Below are 20,260 nucleotides of genomic sequence, written 5' to 3' on the forward strand. Positions count from 1 at the left end.
AACAATGCTAATTTCAACAGAGATTGAGTGTTAGCACCTAATTAAATCACAAGTGAGAAATGGGTACCAGTCGTAGTCTTAGCAAAAACAAGTCCAATTTCTTACACAGTTCAATGCCATGTTGACCAATTGTTGTCATCTCAAAATGATTTCTCAATAATCTTCAGAAGTACCTATTTCTTTAGTTCCTAGTATTGTGAATACTATGGAAGACTTGGTTGAATCTGAGTTGCCTGATGATTGTGCCTATGCTGCTATACCAAGTGAGAATGATACAGAATTAGTTCCAGGAGAAGAATTGTCTACTGAAGTTCCAAATCATACTACTTGGGTGAAGGAAAGCCAAATTCCAGAATGTTGAATGCAACCAAAAAGGAATAAAATAGATGCCTTCCTGATCAACTTTCTTATTGACTGTGAATAATGATCAATGATGCATAGTACTGTGTCTAGCGTATTATCAATTTTTTGTATAACCTTGTAGTAAGTTCTCATAATCAGAAAAGTAGAGGAGAGATGTTATAAGTTTATGTGATTTCACATTGCTTTAAGAGCTGATTCCATGATTTGATGGTGATGTCATTAGAGTGTTTGCCAATGCTGCAGTTTTACTTTCAGTTTGTTCTCTACAAGCAAGACCTCCTGGAATAAATCTGTTCTTGTTAGTTTGAATTAACATGTGCAAATCATGTCTTTCCTTTTTGTGAAAACCCACAATCCCTAACATAATTAGGAAATTTCAATGGTCAGCTTACTAACTGTCTATATAATACACCATCCATTAGCGTAATTTAGCAGAGAAATCAGTACTCAGTCATTAACCTCAATATCCACATAGTATTTCTTACTAATATATTCTGACCTCTGTGCTCTGGTTCTCCAGCTTTGCGTTTCACAAACTCACTATTTTAATTCAGCCAGTCCTCCCATGTTTCACACAGTCATTCTGTTTTAGTTTTGCAGAATGGTGATGATTAGGTGCTGTGGATTAGTACATTAAATACAATGTCCAACAAAGCCTTCATCTCAGCTGTGATTATTCGAGAGGCATGTGATACAGCCCTACAGGATGGAGGCAAAATTCATAATGAGTTGCCAAGGTCTCCCATTAGCCAGTTGCCTGGCTGCAGATACTCAGAAAAGAAGAAACGAGGAAGTGCTTTTATCTGGAGCTGTATAGTGAGACACAGTGAGAGGGAAAATTAAAATTCTTAGGGGGGGAAGAAAAAAGTTGCAAGAATTGATTTCACCAAAGGAATTATTACTTCAGTTCATGTGAAACGTGTAATTTATTTTTATAAATTATGGTTTCTTTGTAAATGTTTTATGATTGAGGTATAAATTATAGTGACAAACCAGTAAAAGGATGTTGGAGACAATTTTCCCAAAAAAATTCTAAGTGCTGAATTCACGTAAAAACGGGAGTAACTCCCACTGAATTTTTTAGCGGGATTTTCAAAATGAATCTCTCTCACTCTGTGCATTACAGAGTGCCTCAGAGAGATTCACACTGAAAATATGGGGCGAGGCCCAATCTTGGCCAAGAGGCTGGCAGCATAGCACTGAACGAGCCACTGCGCATGTGCCGACCTGTCATAGCAGAAATCAGCACATGCACAGTAGCCCTGCAGTGCCGGCCTCCTGATCGCTGGCCGGCTTGAATGCTGGTCAGCACAGCAACCCCGCATTGCTGGCTTATGGTCCCCTAACACCCCACCCCACCCCCCAACAATCGGATGGCCAGCCCCCGACCACCCACTTCCCCTTGTCTGCCCGCCAATCCCAATCCCAAGTGCAGAGTAGCAGTGGGACCACCCCCACCCCCCATCCCTCCGATCGCCCCCCCCCCCTTCCCCATAGGCCCCACCTCCCTCTGGCCCCAATCCCTTAGCACTGCCTGATGGCAGTGGGCAGTGCCAATGTTCGCCTTGGGCATTGCTACTTTGCCCCTTGGACAGTGCCTGGGGGCCAGGCTGGCAATGCTCAGGGGTACCCCCCTTATCCCCAACCCTATGGCCTCCCTTCACTCCAGCGGGTTGACTGCCAGTTCCACGTTAGTGGTGAGCTGTTGTAAACCCCTCTGGAATTAACTATTCCTGGTAGTGGGGGAGAGGCTAGCGGGCCCAAAGACTTCAGTCCCGAGCCCGCAAATGGGATGGAAATTCAGATTTTAATATTTAAATCAGCTCCATGCTGATTTCCAGTGCAGAGTTGATGACTCCAGAAATCCTGTCCCCGGAGACTGGCAGAGGCTGTAGCGCCCACTGGGGAGCCCGTTATACTGCCTCTGCTGATGTTTCCAGGTCCGTTGCGCTGCTAGAGCAGCGCAATGGGCTGGGAGAATCACCCCTGTTATTTTTAAAAGAAAAGTTAATATATGCAACTGACTTTGTTGTGAGGCTTCTCATTTAACCACTTTAAACAGTGCAGAGTTGGAGGTTACAAGTTCCTAACACTTGATTTCACGCACTGGTGAGTTAACCTCAGTCATTCATAGCAAAATGCTGAGAAAGGCTAGGCATTTTCTCAAGGGAGAGGGAAAAGTCTGAGGGAGAGTCACCTCAGACTGGCTATTTTGATACAACTTCCAGCAGCTGTCATTGTGCCCCAGAATTTAGGACAGAAAGAAAGAAGAGTCAACTTTTCCTCTATAACTGCATTAATACTTCCTTTTGTTGTTTTCAGGAATATTTGAAAAAAAAGGATTTAGAAAATCTTACCAAATTGGCAAAAGTGCAGTTTAATCAGGTAAGACAATCATATCTAACGTTTTTACATGAAGCCTATTGAAAGAAAGACTTGCATTTATATATGCACATTTACCCTGCTACCTGGAGCCCTTTTCCATTTTCCAGTTCGGGAACAGTAGTATTTACACCAGATAGTCTTTAAACAATGAAGATTCAGGGGTGAATTGATGAGAGAATAAAGCTTTTTTTATATAATCCAGCAGCCCAATTATTTGCACTGCTTCATCATGGTTGCCACCCTCCAGATACCTGTAGTATCAGAGGAATTGATCTGAACAGCTGTTTCGAGTTGTGACACTCTGTTCAAACTGGAGTTCAAACTCTCAGCTTCATAAGAAATTTGCTCAGTTCTTTGGTCGAAATAAACTCTTCACTGGATGAGTATATAAAAATTAAGAACGGGCAATTTAAAGGACATAACTCAGATTCTACTATATGTATGGCATTATTGATGGGCCAGGCCACTGAAAATGCCAAAAGATTTTCTGAGGGAAGTGACTGAGATGATGTCAGGTTAGTGCTAAGGTACAAACTAAAACATTTTTCTTGACTTTAGAATCATAGCTAGCAATGACGAAAACAATGAGTATGCAAATAATTAAGTGGCGTCTCAACAGATGAAAAAAGAGGTAAAAAAGCAGTTCAGTTCTTTCAGGGTAATTCAGCAGAAGTGTGCAAAGTTGCAGAATGAACATTAAAGGATGCAATATTGATGGAACAGGGTTTTGGAGGATTTGTTTATCTGAAATGAATTTTTAAAAATCATCCTTGTGAATCTCCTATGTACTCTCTTTCATACCTTCACACCCTTCCTCAAGTATGGCACCCAGAACTGGATGCAGTACTCTAGAATTAAAATCTAAATGCATTTCTCCATCCCCCCCCACCCCCAAAGACATTGGTTACTATGACAACTGAAATTGTCGAGACTGGGATCAAAAGGTTTTTACTTAGTAAAGGTATCAAGGTGTATAAAGCAAAGCTGCATACATGGGGTTGGAATTTAAGGGGCGCCTGGATTCACATCTGTCCTCCAGTTAAAAAGTTGAGGTAAGGGAGCTGGTCGTAATCCTGAGGACTGCCCTGCATCTATTTTTTATCTATAGAAATGAACTGGAAATAGGCATAAAAGGATTGATATTTGATTGACTGATGTTTGTTATACCAAATTAGGGGAATGAAGCTCATTGAGAGCCCCTGGGTGAACCTGAAGATTTGATATGAGGGTACAGCTCCAGCTCACTGCAGAAAGGATGTGAGTTGGTTCCATATATAGTGGGTTTAACTTTGGCTCCAGTGTTATTGTAGCCGTTCCAAATTCTTTTCCATAGGTCAAGTGATTCACCTGATCTGTTCACCTTCAGATGTCATCATAGAAATCATAGAAACCCTACAGCGCAGAAGGAGGCCATTCGGCCCATCGAGTCTACACCGACCACAATCCCACCCAGGCCCTACCCCCACATATTTGCCCGCTAATCCCTCTAACATATGCATCCCAGGACTCTAAGGGGCAATTTTTAACCTGGCCAATCAACCTAACCTGGCCAATCATCCATAGGCCTGAAGATGTGCCATCCCATTCCTCTAATCCAGATGCTCCCCCTGCAGGGGATGACGGTGCTAGCAACGAGAAACCTAACAGGATAAAATCAGTAAACCACCACAGAAATTAGAGGTGTTCCTCACTTATTTGGTTTCTGCCAACAGGGCTTGACATTTGTTGTGGTGCAACCTGATGGTACATGGAAGTCTGCAATTGGCAAATTCCTTGCGGATATGGAGAAATCGCAGCTATGTCATGCAACAAATCTCCAACAAGGTGATGTGCTGATTCTCACAGCAGGGGATCGGACAATAGCAGTAAGTATTTTAATTATAGAAGTTATTGGTAATAATTCTTAGGGGCAATATACACTTTCATTTGGAAAAGTATGGATTAATCAAGGGGTGCCAGAATGAATTTCATAAAGGTAAGTTATGTCTGACTAACTTAAATTAGTCAGACATAATTGGTTGATGAAGGTAGTACAATAGATGTTGTGCATATATATATATGATTTTTGTAAGGAATTGGCAAAGTGCCACATCAAAATATAGAAGCCCGTGGAATGAAGGGAAAAATGGCAGCATGGATATGGAATTGGTTTGGTAATAGGAGCAAAGGGATCACCTAGTTACCTAGTTACAGGTCACCTAGTTACAGGAAGGATGTAAATAAGATTGAAAGAGTGCAGAGAAGGTTCACAAGGATGTTTCCTGGACTTGAGAAGCTGAGTTACAGAGAGAGATTGAATAGGTTGGGACTTTATTCCCTGGAGCGTAGAAGATTGAGGAGAGATTTGATAGATGTGTATAAGATTTTGATGGGTATAGATAGAGTGAATGCAAGCAGGCTTTTTCCGCTGAGGCTAGGGGAGAAAAAAACCAGAGGGCATGGGTTAAGGGTGAAAGGAGAAAAGTTTAAAGGGAATATTAGGGGGGGGGCTTCTTCACGCAGAGAGTGGTGGGAGTGTGGAATGAGCTGCCAGATAAAGTGGTAAATGCGGGGTCACTTTTAACATTTAAGAAAAACTTGGACGGGTTCATGGATGAGAGGGGTGTGGAGGGATATGGTCCAAGTGCAGGTCAGTGGGACTAGGCATAAAATGGTTATGCACAGACAAGAAGGGCCAAAAGGCCTGTTTCTGAGCTGTAATTTTCTATGGTTTCTATGGATAGATTTATGTTTTTCACATTGGGAGATGACTTGCAATGGTGTTCCCCAAGAGTCAATTTTGGGTCCATTACTTTTCAATTTTCGAAATGACCTAGACGCTGCTATAAGGAGCAGCATTTTAAAGTTTGATGATGATATGAAACTTGGTAAGTTAGATGATGATGAGGATTGTTGTAGACTTCAACATGACACCGTCAGGATGGTGAAAAGGACAAAAGTATGCCAGATGGAGTTCAGTGTGAAATAATCCATAAGACCATAAGACATAAGAGCGGAAGTAAGGCCATTCGGCCCATCGAGTCCACTCCACCATTCAATCATGGTTGATTTCAACTCCATTTACCCGCTCTCTCCCCATAGCCCTTAATTCCTCGAGAAATCAAGAATTTATCAATTTCTGTCTTGAAGACGCTCAACGTCTCGGCCTCCACAGCCCTCTGTGGCAATGAATTCCACAGACCCACCACTCTCTGGCTGAAGAAATTTCTCCTCATCTCTGTTCTAAAGTGACTCCCTTTTATTCTAAGGCTGTGCCCCCGCGTCCTAGTCTCCCCTGTTAATGGAAACAACTTCCCTATGTCCATCCTATCTAAGCCGTTCATTATCTTGTAAGTTTCTATCAGATCTCCCCTCAACCTCCTAAACTCCAATGAATATAATCCCACGATCCTCAGACGTTCATCGTATGTCAGGCCTACCATTCCTGGGATCATCCGTGTGAATCTCCGCTGGACCCGCTCCAGTGCCAGTATGTCCTTCCTGAGGTGTGGGGCCCAAAATTGCTCACAGTACTCCAAATGGGGCCTAACCAGTGCTTTATAAAGCCTCAGAAGTACATCCCTGCTTTTGTATTCCAAGCCTCTTGAGATAAATGACAACATTACATTTGCTTTCTTAATTACGGACTCAACCTGCAAGTTTACCTTTAGAGAATCCTGGACTAGGACTCCCAAGTCCCTTTGCACTTTAGCATTATGAATTTTGTCACCGTTTAGAAAATAGTCCATGCCTCTATTCTTTTTTCCAAAGTGTACGACCTCGCACTTGCCCACGTTGAATTTCATCAGCCACTTCTTGGACCACTCTCCTAAACTGTCTAAATCTTTCTGCAGCCTCCCCACCTCCTCAATACTACCTGCCCCTCCACCTATCTTTGTATCATCGGCAAACTTGGCCAGAATGCTCCCAGTCCCGTCATCTAGATCGTTAATATATAAAGAGAACAGCTGTGGCCCCAACACTGAACCCTGCGGGACACCACTTGTCACCGGTTGCCATTCTGAGAAAGAACCTTTTATCCCAACTCTCTGCCTTCTGTCTGACAGCCAATCGTCAATCCATGTTAGTACCTTGCCTCGAATACCATGGGCCCTTATTTTACTCAGCAGTCTCCCGTGAGGCACCTTGTCAAAGGCCTTTTGGAAGTCAAGATAGATAACATCCATTGGCTCTCCTTGGTCTAACCTATTTGTTATCTCTTCAAAGAACTCTAACAGGTTTGTCAGGCACGACCTCCCCTTACTAAATCCATGCTGACTTGTCTTAATCCGACCCTGCACTTCCAAGAATTTAGAAATCTCATCCTTAACGATGGATTCTAGAATTTTGCCAACAACTGAGGTTAGGCTAATTGGCCTATAATTTTCCATCTTTTTTCTTGTTCCCTTCTTGAACAGTGGGGTTACAACAGCGATTTTCCAATCCTCTGGGACTTTCCCTGACTCCAGTGACTTTTGAAAGATCATAACTAACGCCTCCACTATTTCTTCAGCTATCTCCTTTAGAACTCTAGGATGTAGCCCATCTGGGCCCGGAGATTTATCAATTTTCAGACCTTTTAGTTTCTCTAGCACTTTCTCCTTTGTGATGGCAACCATATTCAACTCTGCCCCCTGACTTTCCTGAATTGTTGGGATATTACTCATGTCTTCTACTGTGAAGACTGACGCAAAGTACTTATTAAGTTCCTCAGCTATTTCCTTGTCTCCCATCACTAGATTACCAGCGTCATTTTGGAGCGGCCCAATGTCTACTTTTGCCTCCCGTTTGTTTTTAATGTATTTAAAGAAACTTTTACTATCATTCCTAATGTTACTGGCTAGCCTACCTTCATATTTGATCCTCTCCTTCCTTATTTCTCTCTTTGTTATCCTCTGTTTGTTTTTATAGCCTTCCCAATCCACTTTGGGAGGACAAATATGGTATATAAAAAAAGTAATTTGGTGGTACAGAACTTGAGTACAGAACTGAGAAAAAGGCATGTCGAAGCTTTTTTGCCTTGCACTCATCAGGAACTATGCAAGGATGCTGATACAAGGAGAAAACAACAACTTTTACTCCAAGAAAATAAAGTACTCATTGGTTGGCAATTGGACTCTGAATGGTAGAGGCACTGCCATGGAGAATACAGCAAGTGTCTGACAGTTATCTGCCAAGCATTTTTTGAAAGTAAATCAGGCAGTTTAACCCTGATTGGTCATGGCATTGCCCTGAGGAATGAGTCAGCAAATAGCCGTCACTTATTTTGTTTAACTGAAATATGTGCAATGTGTGTTACATGTTTATTTTCTCTGCAACGAAGTGTATTTATGTCTGTAGCTTTCAGTATACACCTATGCACAACACTGCAAGCCAGACTGACAATTTCAATTGGCTGCCAGCGTATTTCTTTGGACATTGAGGATTATTTAGCAATTTGGTGCCATTGAGAATGCACCGTGACTGACAGTTCACTGCCATTGTGAAGCATTTGTGAGCTTAAGAGTTTTGCATGCCCGGGCTGGTTGGGTATGGTCTATGCCTTGCCTGCTGCAAACAGCGGCTCGGCCACGTTGTTTGATGCGATCCGCCAATCTGGTGGACATGTGTCCTATTGGCATCACATTGGCACTGAATTCATGCACGACATTACTCATTTGTGTGATAGGTAGAAAATCATTTTGGCTTGATGGCAGCATTCTGTTAGTGGTAAATACAGTGTTGCTACTGTATTGTAGCAGTGTGAAACAGCTAGTTTCACCTATTGCTCAAATTTTTGAGATACCTTGTCCTTCCAGGGGTAGTATGAGGTAAACTGGGCAATGTGATATATGAAACTGCCTGGTTTAAGTTTCAAACAATGTTTGGCAGTTAACTGTCAGTCATCGGCAGGGTAGCACAGTGGTTAGCACTGCTGCTTCACAGCTCCAGGGTCCCAGGTTCGATTCCTGGCTCGGGTCACTGTCTGTGTGGAGTTTGCACATTCTCCTCGTGTCTGCGTGAGTTTCCTCCGGGTGCTCCGGTTTCCTCCCACAGTCCAAAGATGTGCGGGTTAGGTTGATTGGCCAGGTAAATATGTGGGGGTAGGGCCTGGGTGGGATTGTGGTCGGTGCAGACTCGATGGGCCGAATGGCCTCCTTCTGCACTGTAGGGTTTCTATGATTTCTTCTATGATTTCTATGATCTAGTGCATCCTCCATGGCAACACCTCTCCCAATCAGAGTCTGCTTGCCAATCAATCAGCACTTTCTTCTCGTACAATATAAATTGTTGCTTTCCCCGACATGGGTATTCTTCAAAGTATCCTGATGAGTGCAAGATGAAAAGCTTCGACATGTCTTTTTCAGCAACGGTAAGAAATTATATGAGAAGTGACATAATTTTGAAAAGTTTAGGGAGCGATTCTCCCATCTTGCTGCACTGATTTTTTAGCGCAGTGGGCTGGGAGATTTAAGTGGGCACGGAGCTGGATTACATATGCAGGACGTCATTTTAATCTGTTTTGAATGTAATTAGTGGGCCCAGGACTGAAGCCTCCGGGCTCGATAGCCTCTCCAACGCTGCCAAGAGTATTACATTCCAGCGGGGTTTACAGTAGTTCCCCACTAGCGGGGAGCTGGTGGCCCGATCTGCTGGAGTGAAGGGGGGGCAATCGGGAGCCCCCTAGAGGGTTGGGTGGCGGGGGTGCCCCCTGGGCATTGGGACCTTAGCAGTGCCCATGGGGCATTGGGCAATGCCAAAGGGGCGGGGCCTAATGGAGAAGGGGCCGGATTGGGGCGATCTGTCGGGGAGGGATGTCCTGCTGCCATTCTACATAGAGATCAGTGGGGGAGGGAGGCCAACGATCGGGTCTGGGGGGAGAGGTCAGCCTGCAGGGGGAGCATCGGGACTGCCGGTGGGGTGGGATCGCGGGAGGGTTGCTGGAGATCGGGGTGGGCTGGGAGAAGGGGGCGGGTGGCTCAGGGCTGGGCCCTGGCATGCTTGGGGGGGGCCTGCGATCGAGCTGGCCAGCAATTGGGAGGCCGACAGACAGGGGCCACTGCGCATGCGCCAATCCCAGCACTGACAGGTCGGCACATGCGCAGTGGCCTGCTCAGCGCTATGCTGCCGGCCTCTCCAATGGGAATACTGATTTTTCAATAGGAATCACGGCTGGTGCACTCTGCAGTGCACAGAGTGTGGGGAATCCTCTCTGAACTCCCTCTGAAAAAAAACATCGTGATTTACTCCAGTTTTCACGCGAATTCGACACTCAGATTTTTTGGGAGAATCCCAGCCTTAGTCTTTAGTGTCAATATATATAAAGTTTTAATAGAGCAGGACAGCACACCACCCTTTATAACTTGCTGTAAAAATGGTGTGTGCATGTATAAAGCTGAGATCGAGGGCCCGATTTTACCATTGCGTCGCGTCCGTTTTCGGGCGCGAAAATGTGGTAAAGTCGGGTGTGAGGCCATTAACGCAATCCATGCCAGTGTCCGTGTAGATGGCCACTTTACCGAGACCCAGGAATGGCCGCGATCCGATTCGTGCCCAAAGCCGGCGCAATGGCGATTTAAATGTATTTGCATGCATTTCAATTGAATTAATGAACTGCCCGCCCAACTTTATCAGCATTTGCCCCTTTACCGCCGCATTCGCCAATCCGGAATCGCGCCAAAATGGAAATGCTGAATAAAAGTCTGAATCGGGCGCTCTAGCTGCTGAAGAGGCGAGTTCAGTGCTTCCAACGGCTCTGACTCAGATTGATGGCGGAGGCGAGTCAGATCATTCTCTGGTGGGGAGGAGGGAGGGCTGATCATTGTCTGGTTGGTGGGGGGAGGAGGGCCGATCGTTGTCTGGTTGGGGGAGGGCAGATCATTGTCTGGTTGGGGGAGGGGGAGTGCAGATCATTGTCTGGTTGGGGGTGGGGAGGAGGACCGATCGTTGACTGGTTGTGGCGGGGGAAGGGCCGATCGTTGTCTGGTTGGGCAGGGGGAGGGAGGCGGGTCAAATGTACTTCTGGTGGGGGGGGTGCGGGAGAGTGAGGCCAGAGCATTCTCTGGGAGGGGAGGAGGGGGGAATGAGGCCAGATCATTCTCTGCAGGGGCGGGGGAGGAGGGAGGCAGGTAAGATGTACCTCTGGGAGGGAGACGGGGGCAGGGGGGTCCGCTGCCACTCTGCGGGCTATCGATGGGGGGGAGGGGGAAGGGGCAGGGGGTTGCGATCGGTCTGGGTAGTGGGGGGGGTGAATGGATAAGGGCGACAGTGATGTGGTGGAGATGATGTCTGTGGGGGCCTTCGCTCCCGGGCCGCTTGATCCACTTTTTGCGGCCCGGGAGCGGTGTGACAGCAGCGTGTTTTTCAATTTTTTTCTAACTGCGCATGCGCAGTTCAGAGCGCGATCGTTTCGGGTGCGCTAAGCCCCGCCCACAATGCGATTCAGACCTGTGATTTCTTTTCAGGCTAAGTGCATATGGGGGCGCCTGAAAGCAGATTTCCAAGTCGGATCTGAATTTCGCCCAGATTCAGCACTTAGAATGAAAATGGTAAAATCAGGCCCTGAGTTACTTATTTACCCAGGTGGACCTAGAAGTAAAGTTAAAGCAAAGTTTTAAAAGTACATTTGGAAGTTCCTTCTCACTTCATTTGGAAACACATCATGCCTTGCCTATTTATTCTCTGCCTAAAAGACCAAACAAGTGATATGTTTGATCTGTAAGTGATGTCTAGGACTTGTAAGGCGAATGTTAGTTTAATTAATGTAGTGTCTCTCATGTAGAGTAAGCAAAGGTGAGGTGCTACACAGATGGGAAATGAAGGATGCAACCTTACAGTAAGCAACAGTGTAGAATAAAGAAGCAAGCTTCTGACTTTGGCACCACTTAGAAATAAACGTTAGAGGAGATAACTCTCAGGTACCTGGAAGAAGCAGACAAACACAGCAGTAATTTCTTCCACAGATAATCCTATTGGTTAAAAAGCTTTTGGGCTCTGGATGTCTTCATGATTATCTGCTTCCCACTTCTGCTTTTGATATGATCAGCTGCATTCAGAATGACGAGATTTATTTTAAGCCTTCATGTCTTGTGCAGTGATTGATTTAAAGTGACTAACCTGCAGATCACTTTCTCTTATGCGTACTTTTTTTTAACCTCTCAAAGAATCGTGCTTTAGGGAAGTTGCGGCTAGAGTGTGCAGATATTCTGGAGTCCAAGGGTGTCATCCTCAGAGATCCACGTATATTCAATTTCCTCTGGATCGTCGATTTCCCACTGTTTCAACCGAAAGAAAACAGCACTGAAGGATTTGAATCTGTTCATCATCCCTTCACAGCTCCCCACGCAGATGATACCCATCTCATCTACACAGAGCCTGGCAAGGTATAGTATTTAATGCAAGATGCAAAGACATGTTTTCCATTTACTAGGAAATCTTCACCAAAAAAACTGATATTTTTCTATTAATATTTTAATAGGAAAAAATGCATAATGCATTTTCAAATGAATACAGGTTCTCACATTTGTTAATTTGATCTTATAATTTCCCAAGGTGATTTTTGGCTGCAAAGTTGTGAGAACCCATGGCTTTCACTGTGGAAATGTTGTTGAAGAAATGACAATCAGAGATAAGTCTCACTCAGCTCATGACTGGCTTGATAGCATCATCAACCGAAGTCTCAGAATAGGTGCCCACTTGCCAGAGATTCTATTAACCTGCAAATTTGAGATTGTAGCAAATCCTGTGCTTGAGCAATCAATGCAATTTAGGGATCTCAGATTTATCCCAGTGTAAGATTGGTGGTGTGATTAGAATGTTAGTGTACCAATGAGAAGGATGGGTAGCGGCTCAAGTGGAGCATAAAGCTGGCATGAACTGGTTGGGCCTAAAGGCCTGTTTCTTGGTTATACCTTCTATGTCAGGGTTTCCCAATCTTTGAGCCACAGAATCCTTAGTGACTTCCCAAGAGCATCTGGGAACCCCAAGCATTCTCATAATGTCGACAACCATTCTTTGCCATGAAAAGTAAATTAAATGTAAACAAGTCTTTTCTACCTATATCTATGCATATATTAGGAACTAGGAAGAGGCACACAGTCACAGATACATTTGTCAGTTCCATGGCCTCCTCATATTAACCCCTGGAAGTACAACCCACTTTAGGAGTTGGTAATCTGGTAATAATTAAGAAGTTATCTTATTAAAAAATACTTAAGTCATGCTTTTTGTAATTTTTTCAGGGGAAGAATGATGCTGGAATGCTGATCCTCATATCAGACATGTGCACCTCTCTCCTTCACACACACTCATCCTGCTCCCATTCACTCACGTGTCTCACACTCTCAACCCCTCTCTCGCTTACATACACAGACTCATCTTTCTCTTTCTCTCTCTCTCTCACACACACACACACACACACACACACACACAAACTCATCCTCACACACAAACACCTCTCTCTGAGGCCCAAAACTCCCTGCTCTTTTCCCAAGGCCTCGCCATTTCCTGTAGGCCACACCTATGCTTCTCCTTCTTGATCCCGCTTCTAGCCTCCTCTTTTGCCACTGGCTCCTGCCTCAAGGTCAACCCTTGCTGTTGGCCGCAGGCTTCTCTGCTCAGCAACAATGAGATGGAAGAAATTAAATGACTAGTTAGCCTATCAACATCCAGTACTCAGGCCTTGCTCTGGCCCATTTCGTTGGCGTAATTATTTTTGAAATTTGTTGGTTGCTCCTTTTGAACTTGCGTTTGTCAGTCACATGGTGGTTGCCAACTCTGAAGACCCCCCCCCCGTTTGGGAACTTTTCATTTATCCATGTAATACTACATCGGCCATGTATTTGCGCACTCAATCAGTTTGTCTAAATCACCTTGGAGCCTTTTAATATCATCCTCATCACTCATGTTCCCACCAAGTTTCATATCATAAATAAATAATTCCCCAGGACTTGATGACATGTATCCGAGGACATTGTGGGAGGTTAGGGAGGAAATTGTGGGTCACCCAGCAGAAGTATTTGAATCATCAATAATCACAGGTGAGATGCCTGAGGTTTGGACGGTGACAAATATTGTGCCTTTGTTTGAAAAGGGCTGCAGGGAAAAGCCTGGGAACTACAGGCCGGTAAGTCTCACATCTGTGGTGGGTAAGTTGTTGGAAGGTGTTTTGAGAGACAGAATCTACAGGCATTTAGAGACGCAAGGACTGATTAGGGACAGTCAGCATGGCTTTGAGAGTGGAAGGTCATGTCTCTCAAATTTGATTGAGTTTTTTGAGGGGGTGACCAAGAAGGTAGATGAGGGCAGTGCAGTTGATGTTTCTACATGGACTTTAGCAAGGCCTTTGACAAGGTACCACATGATAGGTTGTTGCATAAGGTTAAATCTCACGGGATCCAGGTAGTTAAATGGATACAAAATTGGTTTGATGACGAGCCAGAGGGTGTTGTTGAGGGTTGTTTTCCAAACTGGAGACCTATGACCAGTGGTGTGCCTCAGGGATCAGTGCTCGGTCCACTGTAATTTGTCATTTACATTAATGATTTGGATGAGAATATAGGAGGCATGGTTAGTGAGTTTGCAGATGACACCAAGATTGGTGGTATAGTGGACAGTGAAGAAGGTTATCTTGGATTGTAATGGGATCTTGATCAATTGCGCCAATGGGCTGACGAATGGCAGATGAAGTTTAATTTAGATAAATGCGAGGTGATGCATTTTGGTAGATTGAACCAGGGCAGGACTTACTCAGTTAATGGTAGGGCATTGGGGAGAGTTTCAGAACAGAGATCTAGGGGTACAAGTTCATAGCTCCTTGAAAGTGGAGTCACAGGTGGACAGAGTGGTGAAGAAGGCATTCAGCATTCTTGGTTCCATTGGTCAGAACATTGAATACAGGAGTTGGGACGTCTTGTTGAAGTTGTACAAGACATTGGTACGGCCACACTTGGGATACTGTGTACAGTTCCGGTCACCTGTTATAGAAAGGATATTATTAAACTAGAAAGAGTGCAGAAGAGATTTACTAAGGTGCTACCGAGACTTGATGGTTTGAGTTATAAGGAGAGGCTGGATAGACTGGGACTTTTTTCTCTGGAGCATAGAATACTGAGGGGTGATCTTATAGAGGTCTATAAAATAGTGAGGGGCATAGATCAGCTAGATAGTCAATATCTTTTCTCAAAGGTAGGGAAGTCTAAAACTAGAGGGCATAGGTTTAAGGTGAGGTGGGAGAGATACAAAAGGGTCCAGAGGGGCAATTATTTCAAACACAGGGTGGTGAGTATCTGGAACAAGCTGCCAGAGGTAATAGTCGAGGTGGGTACAATTTTGTCTTTTAAAAAGCGTTTAGACAGTTACATGGGTAAGATGAGTATAGAGGAATATGGGCCAAATGCGGGCAATTGGGACCAGCTTAGGGGTTTAAAAAGAAGGATGTCATGGACAAGTTGGGCCAAAAGGCCTGTTTCCATGCTGTAAACCTCTGACTCTATAAGCAAACTTGGAAATATTACACATCCATATCATTGATGTATATTATGAATAGCTGGGGCCCAAGCACTGATACCTGCAGGACCCCACTAGTCACTGTCTGCACTTTGAAGAAGACCCTTTTATTTAGACTCTCTGTTTCCTATCTATTAACCAATTCTCAATCTGTGCCAATATGTTACACCCAATCTCATGCTCTTTAATTTTGCACAAGAGCCTCTTTATTAAAAGCTTTCTGAAAATCCAACTGATTCACCCTTATTTATTCTACTAGTTACATCTTTAAAAAACTCCAGTCAAACATTATTTCCCTTTCATAAATCAATGTTGACTTTGTCTAATTTAGTTGATATTTTCTAAGTGTTCTGTTGTCACATCCTTTAAAATAGAGTTGGTAACTTTTTCCCTATTACTGATGTTAGGCTAACCAGTCTGTAATTCCCCCTCTCTTTTTTAAAAGCAGGGTTATGTTTGCCACCCTCCAGTCTGCTGGGACTTTTCCAGAATCTACAGAATTTTGGAAGATGACAACCAATATACAACTGTTTCGATGGCCACCTCCGTTAGTACCCTGAGATGTAGAATTCCTCAAACTACAATCTTAATGTCGACTTTAATCAATTTCTTTCAAATTGATTTATTTGAAATGAGTTAACATCATCCTTAACGCTCAGGACTGTCACATAAACACATTAAGTATTCACGGAATAATTACCAGTCATTTTCAGACTGGAAATTTAAACCTGCCATTTCACTTTCAGTCAGGAACAGATCAGAGTTTGACACCAACCTCTGAGTTGACAGCACGTTTCCAGCATTCACCATTGTTCTTCCTGACTTTGAACACAGTTGTAAAGGGAATTTCTGTTCTGTGTCTGAGAACACTGAACCATGGAAGAGAGCGACTGGGACACATTTCTTACACACCTCAGTATTAATCCACACAGGGACTTTGCTGCCAGTGAAGAGAGATGAGAAAGACCACAGTGCTGTTTCTCCCTCCAAGTGTGACACTTGTACGACCCTCCCGCCAGATTGTTTTTTCTGAGCTCCAGTCAGGTGATGTTAGACAGTCAGGTGGTAAAGACAAACATCTATGACAATGTGGTTAAAACAAAGCTGACGTATTCCACATTTGTCCAGAATATTAAACTCCAGCCCAGTTACAGAGATTATTAACATCAGCAGAAACAAACTCCAACTGTCAGAATGAACATGGTTCAGTCCTGGATGTGATTGACAGCTGAATCCAATTCCTGCAGTCACTTGTGAATTCTCTGGTGTCTCAGTAGGTGAGGTGACTGAGTAAATCTCTTCTCACGCATTGAGCAGATGAACAGTCTCTCTTGTTTGTATATTAGCAGAAACATTTTGCTTTTAAATCTCTCCTCAAATTGATGTGTATTGAGTTGGGATGACTGAGCGAATCTCTTCCCGTACATGGAACGGGTGAATGATCTCTCCCTGGGACTGGCGTACACTGAGTTCACATGATCACATGAACCCTGTCCCACAGTGACAGCTCCTGAATTTGATTTGATTTATTAGTGTCATATGTATTGTTATACAGTGAAAAGTATTGTTTCTTGTACACTATGCAGACAAAGCTTACCGTTCACAGTACATAAGAGAGAAGAAAAGGAGAGGGTGCAGAATGTAGTGTTACAGTCATAGCTAAGGTGTAGAGAATGATCAACTTAATATAAGGTAGGTCCATTCAAAAGTCTGATGGCAGCAGGGAAGAAGCTGTTCTTGAGTCAGTTGGTACGTGATCTCAGAATTTTGTATCTTTTTCCCGATGGAAGAGGGTATATCTGGGGTGCGTGGGCTCCTTGATTATCCTGGCTGCTTTTCCAAGCCAGTGGGAAGTGTAGATGGAGTCAATGGGTTGGCTGGTTTGCGTGCTAGACTGGGCTACATTCACGGCCCTTTGTAGTTTCTTGTGTTCTTGGTCAGAGCAGAAGCCATATCAAGCTGTGATACATCCAGAAAGGATGCTTTCTATGGTGCATCTGTAAAAAATTGGTGAGAGTTGTAGTGGACATGCTGAATTTTTTTCGCCTCTTGAGAAAGTAGAGACATGAGTGGGCTCTCTGAACTATAGCGTCGGCGTAGAGGGACCAGGATAGGTTATTGGTCATCTGGACACCTAGAAACTTGAAGCTCTCAACCATTTCCACTTGATTCCCGTTGATGTAGACAGTGGCATATCCTCTACTATGTTTCCTGAAGTCGGTAACTTTCTCCTTTGTTTTACTGACATTGAGGGAGAGATTATTGTCGTTGCACCATTCCATCAGATTTTCTACATCCTTCCTGTACTCCATCTCATCGTTGTTTTGATCTGACCCACTACAGTGTTGTCATCAGCAAACTTGAAAATGGAGTTGGAACGGAATTTGTCTCTCATCAGCGTGAACACCTTGATGGCATGTCAGTTCCACAGACTGTTCATAACACTTCCTGCAATCCAGACATTTAAAAGATCAACCCGCAGATGTTTGATGAATTAGTAAATCCCTTTCACACATGGAGCAGATGAATGGCCTCTCCTTGATGTGAACTCTCTGGTGTTCCGTGAGATCAGAGGATGGCCTGAAGTTAGTCCCACAGTTGAGAGCACCGAAACGGTCTCTCATCATCAGTATATTTTTCATTCTTTATGGAATATGGGTGTCACTGTCGAGACCTTTCTAGCATTTGTTGTTCTTGAACTGAGTGACTTGCAAGGTCAGGGTTTCCCAAACTTTGAGCCGTGGAATCCCTAGTGACCTTCCCAAGCATCCTCAGATTGTGGACACTCCTTTTTTGCAATGAAATCGGTGCAAACACAAATCAGATGTAAACCAGTCTTTTCTAGCTATATCTGCATATATTAGGAAGAGACATACAGTCACAAATACTTCACCAGCTACATGGCTCCCTCACATTAACCCCTGACCAAACCACCCTCCCATGGCCGCTTAACATTAACCCCTGGAAGTAGTACCTACTTTAGGAGTGATTAATCTGGTAATAATTAAAAAGTGCTCTTATTAAAAAAAGTGCTTAAATATTACCTTTTGTCATTTCTAGTGGGAGGAATGATGCTAGAAAGCTGATTCTCATATTGTCACACTCGCCTCTCTCTCTCTCTCTCTCTCTCTCACACACTCGCGTATCTCTCTCTCACATTCAGACACGCACACACAAGCCTCTCTCATGCACATGCACTCATGTCTCTCTCACACTCACTCTCCTCTCTCTCACACACTCAGGCCCCTCTCAAACATACACACACACATCCCCTCTCTTACATACACTCACCCCTGCTCTCTCACACGCACCTCCCACCCTCACTCACATACACCACTCAACCCCTGCCCACACTCTCTGACATGCGCCTCACTGAGGCCCGGAACACCACACCTCCATTCTCTTACATACCTTTCTCTGAGGCCTCTGCTTCGTTTTGTCTGCAGCTTCAATCTAAGGATCAATCCTTGCTGTTGGCCATGGGATTTTCTGCCCAGCTACAGCGAGATGGAATAAATTCGACAAATGCCTTTCGGATCACTGCTTATCAGCATCCAGGGATTCAAGAATCATAGAATCCCTATAGTGCAGAAGGAGGCCTTTTGGCCCATCGACTCTGCACCAACTCTTTGATTCTTAGAGAGTCTTACTCAGGTCCTATCCCTGTAACCCCGCACATTCACCGTGGCTAATCCATCTAACCTAGGCATCTTGGAACACTAAAGGGCAATTTATTATGGCCAATCCACTTCACCTGTGGAGTGTGGGATGAAACCCGAGCACCCGGAGGAAACCCACAGCACTGGGAGAATGTGCAAATTCTACAAAGACAGTCACTTGAGGCTGGAATTGAACCCGGGTCCCTGGCGCTGTGAGGTAGCAGTGCTAAACACTATGCCACCGTGCCGCCCTAAAGAAGCCTTGCTCTGATTGGCCTATTTCATTGCTGTAATTATTTTTGAAATTGATTGACTGCTCTTTTCAAACCGGCGTTTTCTGGTCATGTGGTGGCCACCAGTTCCGCAGACCTTCACGGACCCCTGGGGGTCTGCTGACTCCAGTTTGGGAACCTCTGTTCCATGTGTAGCACAGTGGTTAGCACTGCTGCTTCACAGCTCCAGGGTCCTGGGTTCGATTCCCGGCTCGGGTCATTGTCTGTGTGGAGTTTGCACATTCTCCTCGTGTCTGCGTGGGTTTCCTCCGGGTGCTCCGGTTTCCTCCCACAGTCCAAAGATGTGCGGGTTAGGTTGATTGGCCAGGTTAAAAATTGCCCCTTAGAGTCCTGAGATGCGTAGGTTAGTGGGATTAGCGGGTAAATATGTGGGGGCCTGGGTGGGATTGTGGTCGGTGCAGACTCGATGGGCAGAATGGCCTCCTTCTGCACTGTAGGGTTTCTATGATTTCTATGTAAATTGTCTTGAGATGCCCAAAGAAACCATGTGAATGATGATCAGTGCAGCTGATGTTTCTCTTATCTGAGCTTCTGAGAGTTTACCGCTGTCTAGTACTACCATATTCTGTTTTCTGCAGGTGAGAAGTCAACATTATGACCTGGTGTTAAATGGCAATGAAATAGGAGGTGGCTCCATTCGAATACATAATATGGAATTGCAGGATTATATACTGGAGACAATATTAAAGGTATATAGCTTAACTTGTATTGCGTACATATCAATGGGATTGCATAAGAATACACTTCACAGTGCAGAAAGAATTAACAATTATTATAGATGGATTCTAAGCCCTGAAAAGTATGTAGGTTGAAAATGGGGTTGCTAAAGCTGAATCTCCTCAACACTACTAAATGTAACTCGAGGGAAAAAATTAGAATGTTGCTGCCACTGAGATCCGCGTGCCCAGGGAGATGGCGGGTGAAAAGGCAACATCTCGGCTTATAAATATTGCGGTAATTAAATAATTTCTGAGGGATAGAAGTGACCTCTTGAAACCAAACCATGGGGAGGGAGAATATTCTTGAACTGAGGACTGTTATACATGTCATAGGTGTTTCGCCACTTACTTTTAATGCCTTTAATTTAATAAGACA

The 20,260-nt window shown here is 44.3% G+C and overlaps 1 protein-coding gene across 3 annotated transcripts in view; it reads left to right on the top strand.

Moving 5' to 3' along the window:
• dars2 (aspartyl-tRNA synthetase 2, mitochondrial) overlaps nt 1-20,260 on the top strand; it is a 65,587-nt gene that overhangs the window by 31,667 nt on the left and 13,660 nt on the right. For 2 of the 3 annotated variants that reach the window (XM_078217988.1, XM_078217991.1), the window contains exons 12-15: nt 2,686-2,748; nt 4,461-4,613; nt 11,871-12,089; nt 19,744-19,854. In XM_078217988.1, the coding sequence (XP_078074114.1) occupies nt 2,686-2,748; nt 4,461-4,613; nt 11,871-12,089; nt 19,744-19,854 (546 nt within the window). The remainder of the gene's footprint in view (nt 1-2,685; nt 2,749-4,460; nt 4,614-11,870; nt 12,090-19,743; nt 19,855-20,260) is intronic. The other variant, XM_078217989.1, reaches the window with a different exon arrangement.

Source organism: Mustelus asterias, chromosome 8 (genome assembly GCF_964213995.1).
Source record: "Mustelus asterias chromosome 8, sMusAst1.hap1.1, whole genome shotgun sequence".
Classification (NCBI taxonomy): domain Eukaryota; kingdom Metazoa; phylum Chordata; class Chondrichthyes; order Carcharhiniformes; family Triakidae; genus Mustelus; species Mustelus asterias.